Below are 10,354 nucleotides of genomic sequence, written 5' to 3' on the forward strand. Positions count from 1 at the left end.
GGAGAATATGGTGGATTATTAGGATACACTCTCAAAGGATGTTAAAAGTGGAAGAGGCAGAAAATGATGTCAGAGTGATGCAACGTGAGAAGAACTCAGTCACCATTCCCGACTTGCAAGGTGGAGGCAGAGAGCCAGGAGGAAGAATGTGGATGGCCCCTACAATCTGAAAGGGCAAAGAAACACGTTCTCCCCTGGAGCCCCCCAAAAAGGCATGCAGCCCGGTCAACACCTGGAGTTTAGATCAGTGAGACCTGTGCCAGACTTGAGACCTAGAGAACTATCAGATAACAAAGTTGTTTGAAGCCACTAAGTTGTAGTGATTTGTCACAGCGGTAATAGAAAACTAATATAGAGCAGCATGATCTACAATAGCCAAGTGCTGGAAGCAACCTGCTTGCAAGTGCCCATCAGTAAAAGGATGGACCGATAAACTATGGTATATTTACACAATGGAATACTATGCAGCAGAAAGAAGGAGCTCCTCCCCTTTGCAACGGCATGGATGGAACTGGAGAGCATTATGCTGAGTGAAATAAGCCAGGTGGTGAAAGACAAATACTGTATGATCTTGCCTATAAGTGGAACCTAATCAACAAAACAAGCAAGCAAAATACAACCAGACACATAGAAATAAAGAACTGACAGTAACGAGAAGGGAAAGAGAAGGTGGGGAAAGGGGAAAGAAGGGGAAGGGTTGTCAAGGAACATGTATAAAGGACCCATGGACAAAGCCAAAGGGGGGTAGGATTGAGGGTGGGAGGTGAGAGTGGGTGGGGTGGGAGAGATTGTGCTTAAATAACAATTAAAAAAAGAACATAAAAAAATTTTTTAAGAACTTTAAAAAAGTGTTCATGCCCAGGACTACCCCCAACCCACATAAAAAAAATAAAAAAGAAAGAAAACTAAAATAAGTGATCACATGTCTGGTACACGAGGAATAGAAAGGAGATAGGACAGAAACAATGAGCAAGAGAAAGAGTGGTTACCCATGAGCTTGGAGAAATAAGTGGGATCCACATCACGTAGTTTCTCGTTGGCCACTTAAAGGATCTTGACTTTCACTATGAGAGGAAAAGGGGGCCATGACACAGTCTCAGACAGGGTTATTACAGTGAAAATACAGAGGCCAAGGCAGAAGCAGGAAACTGCAACTAGACTCACTGCACTCCAAGGCCATTGCAGTGAGCTGAGCGAGAGACAGTGTGTGAAGCTCAGTAGCTCTGGGTTGTGTGAAGTGACTAGATGCTAAACACATTTTAATGGCTCAGTTCATAGGATTTCCGGTAACATTCCATACAAAGCATGAAAAAGACGAGTCCAGGATGATTTCAAGGATTTTGGTCTAACCAATCAGACTTACTTACCAGTAATTGAAACAGGAAGCAATGCAGGAGGAACAGGTTTGGAGGAAAAGAGCAGGAACTCAGGTTGGACGTGTGAGGGCTGAAAGGTCCAATAGGCACTCTGCTGGATGTCACTGTTGTTCAAATCATGCTCCCCCTTTCCAAATAAAGGCGTATGCTGCCCTGTCCCAGTGACTACGGTCAAGCACATGACTTGCTTTAGCCAACAGAATGTGAGCAGGTGTGACATGTGTCATGTTTAGAGGCACTGAACATTTCCACCCATCCTCTTGTTCCTGCTTCCTACTATACAAAAATAGCTCAGGCCAGACAGGGGTGGTACCTTCAGCTTGGGGTCCAAGACGGAGAAGACAGGCAGACAAGATCCACCTACGAAACAAGGAGGACATCTGAACCCAACCCATAGCCTGGAGCTGGGATGAAGCTGAACTACAAACACTTAAGTAAGAAATAAATGTTTGTCAGGGTGAGTCACTGAAATTTGGGAGTTATTTGTTCTTGGACTAGTATAATCTAGAGTTTAGAGAAGACATCTAGAATTCCTCACTATAAGTTAGCATTGAAAGCCATGGGGCAGGGTGAGATCACCAAGACAATGAGTACAGACAGACGATATAAAAGGGTCAAGAGCGGAGCACCGGGGTACCCCACTGTTCAGAGATCGGGGAGCTGAGAACCAGTCGGGGGACAGAGAAGGAGTTCGCCCGTAAGGTAGGATGGAAAACTGGAACAGGTGGTGTCCTGGAAGAGGGAGTAAGCTCTGTATTAAATGCTATGAATAATTTTTAAGTGTGATAAAGACTGAGAAATGATGACTGGTTTTAATACATGGAGGCCACTTAACTTCACAATAGTTTCAATGGAGGGATACAATAAAAACAGTCTTTATGATCATATTCACCATTCATTCATTCAGTTACAGTACCCAACAACTATTTGGGGGCATCTACTACGTGACAAGCACTATTTGAGATATTTGATATATACCAGTGAAACGGGCACCCCCCCCCCCAAAAAAAAAACTCATGCCTTTATGGGGCTGATTTTCATGAAGAGGCACACAATAAACAGTAAGCATAATAAATGAGTCAGATGTAATAAGTGCTAGAAAAGTGGTGCAGGAAAAGGGAAACTGAAATGCTAGGAGGGGTGTGATTTACAGAGGGGGGTCTGGGTGAGTTTCATAAGGAAGATGACATTTGATTAATAGATTTAAAGAGTTGACTTTCTGGTCCAAGACTGTCTGTACTTCAGGATCTTATTTTCCCTCAGTGCCCTCAGTTTACAGCGATCAGCTGACATTAAACAACCAAGTTTATCTACAAAGCCTGGGACTCCAGGAGGCTCCCCAAATGTTAATCAGTTGAGTAAATTAACCAGAAGTGAAAAACAAAAGTCAGCATCCACTGATTTCACCGTTACTCTTAGAATAATCCAGTCAGCACTGTGAACTGTCAAAACCATTCAACAAAGAAAAATCGTCTTGGATTAAGTCTGATGAAGGTTCATAAGGCATTAGTAACTCAAAAACCAACCATTAATATTAGATTGTTGGTGGGATTGAAAATTGGTGCAGCAACTATGGAAGAAAGTATGGAAGTTCCTCAAAAAAATTAAAAATAGAAGTACCCAATGATCCAGCAATTCCACTTCTGGGTTTTTAATTCAAAGAAATACAAAACACTAATTCAAAAAGACATGTGCACCCCAATGTTCACTGCAGCATTATTTAAAAAGTAAATTAAGTGTTAAGTTTAGTTGCACATAGAAGAGGCTAAATTGAACTGGGCTGTTATGAATGCCAGCTTTAGGAATTGCTTTCACTTGACACAGACCTAAAATTAATCTTTTTTAAAGGTTTTATTTATTTATTTTTAGAGAGGGGAAGGGAGGGAGAAAGAGAGAAAGAGAAACACCAATGGGTGGCTGCCTCTCACATGCCCCCCACTGGGGCCCTGGCCCAAAACCCAGGCACATGCCCTGACCGGGTATCAAACTGGTGACCCTTTGGTCTGCAGTCCAGCGCTCAATCCACTAAGCCACACCAGCCAGGGCTGAAATTAATCTTGACAGAGCACATGAGGCAGGCAAGAGCCAAATAAGCCCTTTTCCACTCTGTCTCAGGAATGTGGATCTGTGACTCCTCCCTGAAGGCTACTGATGTCTGAATGAACCACACACACTCCATGAGTCTCCTGGGTACGCAGCCCTTCTAGGATAACCAAAAATGCATAATAAGTAACAAAATCATTTCACCAGTTGTTTCCAACTTTAAATCATTTACTGAAACATATGATACTGTGTTAGGGGTCAATCATCAGGCACCCAATCATTTAAGGTTTTCACAACGGAGGAGAAAGAACTTTAGCGAAAAATTCTCATCTAGCATGGTCCGACAGAACTTTCTCCAACAATAAAGTGTTTTATAATTGACACTGTCCAATATGATAGTCTACTGACATGCAGCTATTGAAAACAACATGTGGCTTTTAATTGAACTTTTATAAGTTTAATTTGAATTAAATTTGGCTAGCGGCTACTGTACTTGATGGCACAACTAGAGACCTCAGTTCTAAGCAACCCTCGTATCTGTTGTCCTTTCTCTACAGTAAGGGGATTGAGAAAGGGGATTTTTAAGGCACCTTCTATTTCTGACATTCTCTAATTTTAATACTTAAATCTTAACTACTTACACAATCTTAGTAGGATCACCTGTATCCTAAACATGTGCAAGATAAAGTGGTTTCTTACCAATGGCCCAGAACAGAGGTCAGTTCTTATATCCAGATATTTTCCTTGCTTTAAATATTTTGACAGTTGACTTTCTGAAAGAATCCCTAAAGGAGCAGTATCCAAAAGCAAAACCGGAAAGCAGAGTATAATGCACACCACAGGACAAGAGGTGGAAGGAAACGCTGTCTGAATTCTCCCCCCACCAGCTCATTTGCGTCTCCATGAAGAGCTGCCAGTATTCACAGAAAAGACTGCTAACGGGCAAGGCCCTATACTAGGTGTTACAAATACAAGATGTCAGAAACACAGTCCCTGTCCCCAAAGAGCGCATAATCAGTGGTGTCTATGCAAAATCTCACCACACAGTTTCCAGAGCCAAAAAGCCTAGCAAGTTCTCTGTACCCCACGTCTCAGCAACTTCATGCCCACCAAGATCCTCCTCACTAAATGTTGACACTGCAATCCGTAAACCTCTGTTTTCATCAGGCTCTGCCATCCCCCTGCCTATACCCCCCAGAGATGCAAAGACAGTTTTTTCTTGGAAGAGCTGAAAGCTTTCTTCCTTGGACCGTGTTAGTAATCCGACCGAGAAGTGTATATTTTCGAAATGAGTACATTTCCACAGCAGAGAACTCCATTTACTTCAAGGCGTGATATTTTATTTTGAGTTTAATAATAAGTGTTTAAATGTTTAGACTCATCATTAATATCTTGATTAAAATTATGTGTAAGCCAAGAAAAAAGGGCCAAAGAACTTGCTCCGACCTTAACATAAAGGCACTTCTAGTTTAAAAACAAAACCCTTCAACTTGACTATTTTTTTGTAAACTAAGAAACATCTCTATTTTTTTATTGCTGTTCAAGTACACTTGTCTCCATTTTCCCCACCACCACTCCAACTTGACTATTTTAAACAGTACCCTTCTTAAATAAAATCATCTCTTTTAAATTTTAGAACTAAGCTGTTCTGAGTAAGCTTTCTCACAGGTTAGACAATTTGCCATGGATATTTTCTTGAAATTTTCAACTAATGAAAATCCAAGTACGCACATCAGCTTGAAGAGAAATGATCAAGTTTTTAGCAACAGAAACAGAATATATCTCTGTCTTCCTTTCCAATGCTTTACCCCAAAAGCTGTAACATTAGTACTTCTTACACTAAGCATCATGTAAATGCTTAATGGCAAAACCCCAATTTCAAAAGAATTAGAACCACAGCCCATACCCTACCTCCTTAGACAGCACATTAAACACATCTACAAAATGACTGAGATTCTAACCCAGTTCTTCAAAAAGCTTACTTCCCTGCACATAAAGTACCACGTATGCATTAGTAAATCTGACAAAAATGTGTAAATGAGAGCTATGCCACGAGTGAAATTTCTCTTTCTGAATTTTGTCAGTCCAATGCAATTCTTCTTAATCTAAAAATGCAAAACTTATTAAAAAATCAAATGCTTTGTTAGAATTCCAATTAGTTCTTTTTAAAAAGGATCCACATTTAACATTTTACTTCAGTGTGAGGGTGGAAGATCACAGATGAACACACTGATTCTCAGCAAGAACTATTTTGGGTGTCTGTACCTGAACGAGCCTTGTCACCTCTCCCGGAACGCTGACACATCAAAAGTAGAGTTTGGCAATGTTTTTAAAAGATGTTCTCGGCTATCGAAGATGACCAGACTTCTGAACAGACAATTGTGGCTCCTTTTTAACTCCTACCCCTGAACATAGTACGTGCTCCATAAATGGTAAATTGAAAGCATTTCACACAACAAGCATGACACATGAAAGACCAATTTTAGTGAGATAGTCACAGCTGTTTCACACCAAAGAGCAAAGGCATCTGGGATAACTGGGTTTTGTTTTTTTAATTTAGAAATAAATGAGCCCTGGCTGGCGTAGCTCAGTGGATTGAGCACAGGCCTGCGAACCAGAGGATCGCGGTTCGATTCCCAGTCAGGGCACATTCCTGGGTTGCAGGCCAGTTCCCTGCAGGCCAACTCCCAGCAGGGGATGCGCAAAAGGCAACCATACATTGATGTTTCTCTCCCTCTCTCCTTTCCCTCTAAAGATAAATAAATAAATAAATTTAAAAAAAAAGAAAGAAATGGAAACATCAATGATGTCGTGCTCACTTTAATAACCTCTTGTATCTATTACTCATTGAAAAGTGTATAAATTCATTTAGCCTATTAACTAACTCTAATTTAAGAATATTAGTATGTTGTATCTGTGTTTTCACGGTATAACAAAAGCATCACCCGAAAGGTTAAGTGACTTGCTTGAACGTGGAAGAGGCGCCATTTAAACTCAGGCCTATCTCCTGTGAAGCAGCATTCTTGACATGTACTTGGCCCTGAAGAGCTGTTGAGTTCAGATGTCTTCCAGGGGTTCAGGACCCTGAAGTATTTTAGGCTAGCAAACCTAGATGCCCCAAGCTGGTATGCGGCCAGTACAAGCAAACACCAAGCAGCAAAGGGCAGCGTCCTGGCCAGCACAGGTGAGGTGACTGCGATGTTTCCATCGCATTCACGGATCGAGAATGTGGATGCCATCCTTAAGGATTCTTCTGATTAAAAAACAAACAACAACCACAAACAGCCACTACCTGTCAACTGACAAGCAGCTGCTTGTTTTCACCGCGAAAAGGGGAAAAAAAATGGTCATTTTTGCAGCCCAAGAAGAAACAGGTGTTTGACTGTAGGTATCCATTTCAAGCTAAACCCAAGCTGGAAAGAAGCAAATTGTGCTTTCAGAAATGTCTAACCTCCTTACGCACTCAGATTTCAGTTACTTATTAGTCTCACAATCTTCTCACTCCCCTTACCCCATTGCCTCACTGCGGCCCGGTTTCGCCTGGCTTCACAGACCCACTTTGAATTATACGAAGGAACATCCGATTCAAAAGCGGAATTCAGCAAACGTTTTGAAAAGATGTTCTCAGCGCTTCCCACAGAACCTGCAAGGTGGCAGAAATGGAACAGAAGACAGGGGCGGTCCACGAGTTCACCTACTGCGCACATGGGTCTCACGGGCTGCAGGTCGAGCTCCAGCGGAAGCAGCAGAAGCGGCTGGACAGCGCCCCCAGCGGCCGTGGAACAGGCGGGGGAGGTAGCACCCAAACGCCTGAGAGAGGTCAAGCAGGAGGCACCGCCCAAGGAGGCGTCCTACGTAGCAAAGACGTACCTGCAGGAGGTGATCGCCCTGCCGGGGCTGGTGGGCAGCCTGGTGGGCGTGTACAACCTCAAGATCTTCAACCAGGGGAAAATCAAGCCTGAGATGTTTGGACACTACTTTGGCGAGTTCACCTCCAGCAAGCCAGTGAAGCTCGGCCAGCCCTACATCGGGACCACCCACTCCTCCTATGTCATTCCCCTCAAGCAGTCAATAAAGACACAGACTTCTCTGAAAACTTAAAAAATATGTACGGTCACAGCTATCAGGCGATCAGTTTCCTGAAGAGTCCGACGTAAGGTAAGCAGTTCCTCTCTTAGCATTAGACTCTCCAGCTTTCCAGCCACCTTTAGAAAGAAGACCCCTGGGGCGCTTCCTTGGGGTTACCCATTCGTTGCTGAGGCTCAAGACCTTCAGCCGTCCAAGCCGGTGTGAGTGTTGGTGTGTTGTGGAGGCATTGCCCCCATCCGTAAAACAAACGTGGTGGGTCAGGCAGTATCCAAGGTCCTTCCTACCCTAACTTTATGAGTGCTTTCTCAAATAAAATACGTGACCATACTAAGGCACATTGTCCATTTGGGGCTATTACAAAATAAAGCTGCTACTTCATGCCGAGGATGTACTAAGCACTTTACTTACATTACTTCACTTAAATCTTAATAATACCCATATCCACAGGTAGATAGTCTTTAACATTTTCAGATGAGGAAAGTGAGCATTAGAGAGCCTGAGCAGTAGAAATCTCCCTCAACTGACCTTTATTTAGCCAACCCAGCAAACGCACTAACTCTTAATTCATTTTGTACAAATGCACAATGATGAAGGACCTCGACCTTGAATGCTGGTGGCTGGTAGCCTCGCTCTTGGGCAGTTTTCCCCAGCAAAGCCTCTGTGCTTACCAAAAGTTAACCGCGTTTGTTCCCAAACTTGTATATGGCAGTTACACTTGCCACTGCAATAAGGGAATTTAATAAGAACAGTACATAAACCAAGGGACTATAATTACAAAAAGGAAGCAGGATTTCAAATAACTCAGCAGGATGTTTTGGAACGATAAGGTGAAGTTTATTCATATAAAATATTGACTTAAAGATAAGGAATAAAACATTAAACAATTAGGGGACAAAAATCCCGAAATCTTAGAAAGTTTTTATATGTATGTTGTTTCTCCCGTCTTTAGTTCTCGTTAGAAAGAGAACCAAATGGAAAGTGTTGTTGGAAAATGCATCACAAAGGGCACTTTGCAATAAAGCTACCTACGACTGCAGGTATAGCGCATGGAACCAAAAGAACCAAATCTGTCAAACATATGCATACTCCTGAGTTAAATTTAAATAAAATGTTCCTGGGATATAAATCATTCCGGGGCGATGTGGGGTGTGTCCCAACAGATTCGCCCACGTTTTCTAAAGTGTTGCCTAAATGGAATCCTAACAGTGTGTACGTGTTTTTTCCTCTGGTTCCTTTTATTTCAGTGTCACCATTTTGAGATTCATCTGTGTTGTTGCCACTATCAATAGTTCACTTTTTATTGTGGTGTTTTACTGTAGAGATACCCCATATTTTGTTCCGCCATTGTCCTACTGATGGACATTGAGGTTGTTTCCATCTTGGGCTATTAGAAAATAAAGCTGCTGTAGACATTCGTGAACATCTTCCTCAGACATGCTTTCGTTTTCCCTGAGTAAATACATAGAAGAGGAACAGCTGGGTCACAAAATATGTATATGCTTAACTTTCTATGAAGCTGCCAAACTGTTTCTCACTGGCAGTGTATGTTTGTTACTTCACACCTTTGCCTGCAAATGGTATTCCGCCTTTTGAATTTTAGTCATTCCAGTAGGTGTCTAGTGGTATTGCATTGTGGTTTTAATCTACATTTCTCTAATATCTAATGATGTAGAATATCCTATGTTCACCTTCTTTTTTCCTTTGGTGAAGTAGCTGTTCAAATATTTTGCCCATTTTTTGTTCTCATGTTATAATCCAATGTATCCATCTTTAGATTTTCCATTTAGATCAGCTATCTACTTTAACTTTTTGAAATATGTTGTGAGTATGGACCCAAGTTAGATTGGTTGTTTTGGATTTTGCATATGGATATCAAATTGTTCCAGCTCCATTTGTTTCTCTACCCTTTCTTCACTGAACTCTCATTACACCTTTGTCAAAAGTCAGTTGACCAGTCCTGGCTGGTATGGTTCAGTGGATTGAGTGCCAGCCTGCAAACCACAGGGTTGCCAGTTTGATTCCCAGTCAGGGCACATGCCTGGGTTGTGGGCCAGGTCCCCAAGGGGGGATGTGCAAGAGGCAACCACACATTGATGTTTCTCTCCCTCTCTTCCTCCCTCCCTTCTCCTCTCTCTAAAAATACAGGTTTTTAAAAAACCAGTTGACCATATATGTAAGTGTGGATTTCTTGTCTCTGTTCCCACTGTTTCCACCGATCAACTTGTCTATCTCTCTACTAATTGTAGGCATCTACTTTTCAACCAACCTTCCTGATTTATCAACCAACTCCTGTCTAGGCTTGTCAGGAGACTTTCACTGTATTCTAGTAGTTAAGAAACTTGATGCACCGGGAAAGGCAGGACAAGGTAGGAAAGACAGGTGGGCAGGTTCAGCAAAGGTAAGCCAAAAGCATCACATGGGTAAAAGAATTTTAAAAAGCTTTTTAAAATGGCATTTTCCCAATTCAGCCATCACCGAAGGCCCCTACACCCATCTAATATGATCCTAGCCTGCTTTGAAAGGTCATGTCTATAAATTAAATGGCATTTATTAGGTCACAATTCATTTTCATTCTCATATATTATTCATCAAAGGCATATGCTGCTGCAGTGTTTCGAGCAGTATGAGATAACCAAGGTTGCTTCAGCTCCTGCCAGAAATAAACTGACCTTTTCGATATCCTGTGCAGTCTTGTGGTGGGAAACGCTGTGATCTCCATTAGGCTTTCTGAAATATTCACAACAGCCCCCAGGACTCCCACCACCTGCTCCCTGCCCAAACCACTCTCTTTTCAGAGCCATGGGTTTTTGGAGCCTCGGACAGACCCTGCCCAGCCTGCCTAGGGG

At 42.2% G+C, this 10,354-nt stretch overlaps 1 protein-coding gene across 1 annotated transcript; it reads left to right on the plus strand.

Annotated features, from left to right (window-relative positions):
• Positions 1-7,124: 7,124 nt before the first annotated feature.
• Positions 7,125-7,520, plus strand: LOC118986763 (40S ribosomal protein S15-like). The gene has a single exon (XM_037045866.1). It carries the CDS (start codon positions 7,125-7,127, stop codon positions 7,518-7,520), a length of 396 nt encoding a protein of 131 aa, XP_036901761.1.
• Positions 7,521-10,354: the final 2,834 nt, after the last annotated feature.

The sequence above is a fragment of the Sturnira hondurensis genome, unplaced genomic scaffold, assembly GCF_014824575.4.
Source record: "Sturnira hondurensis isolate 20B ecotype Veracruz unplaced genomic scaffold, ASM1482457v3 Scaffold0004474, whole genome shotgun sequence".
Classification (NCBI taxonomy): Eukaryota; Metazoa; Chordata; class Mammalia; order Chiroptera; family Phyllostomidae; genus Sturnira; species Sturnira hondurensis.

Excerpts from the sequence above, each read along its gene's own strand:
- LOC118986763 (XM_037045866.1), top strand. The coding sequence starts at position 7,125 with ATGGGTCTCACGGGCTGCAGGTCGAGCTCCAGCGGAAGCAGCAGAAGC.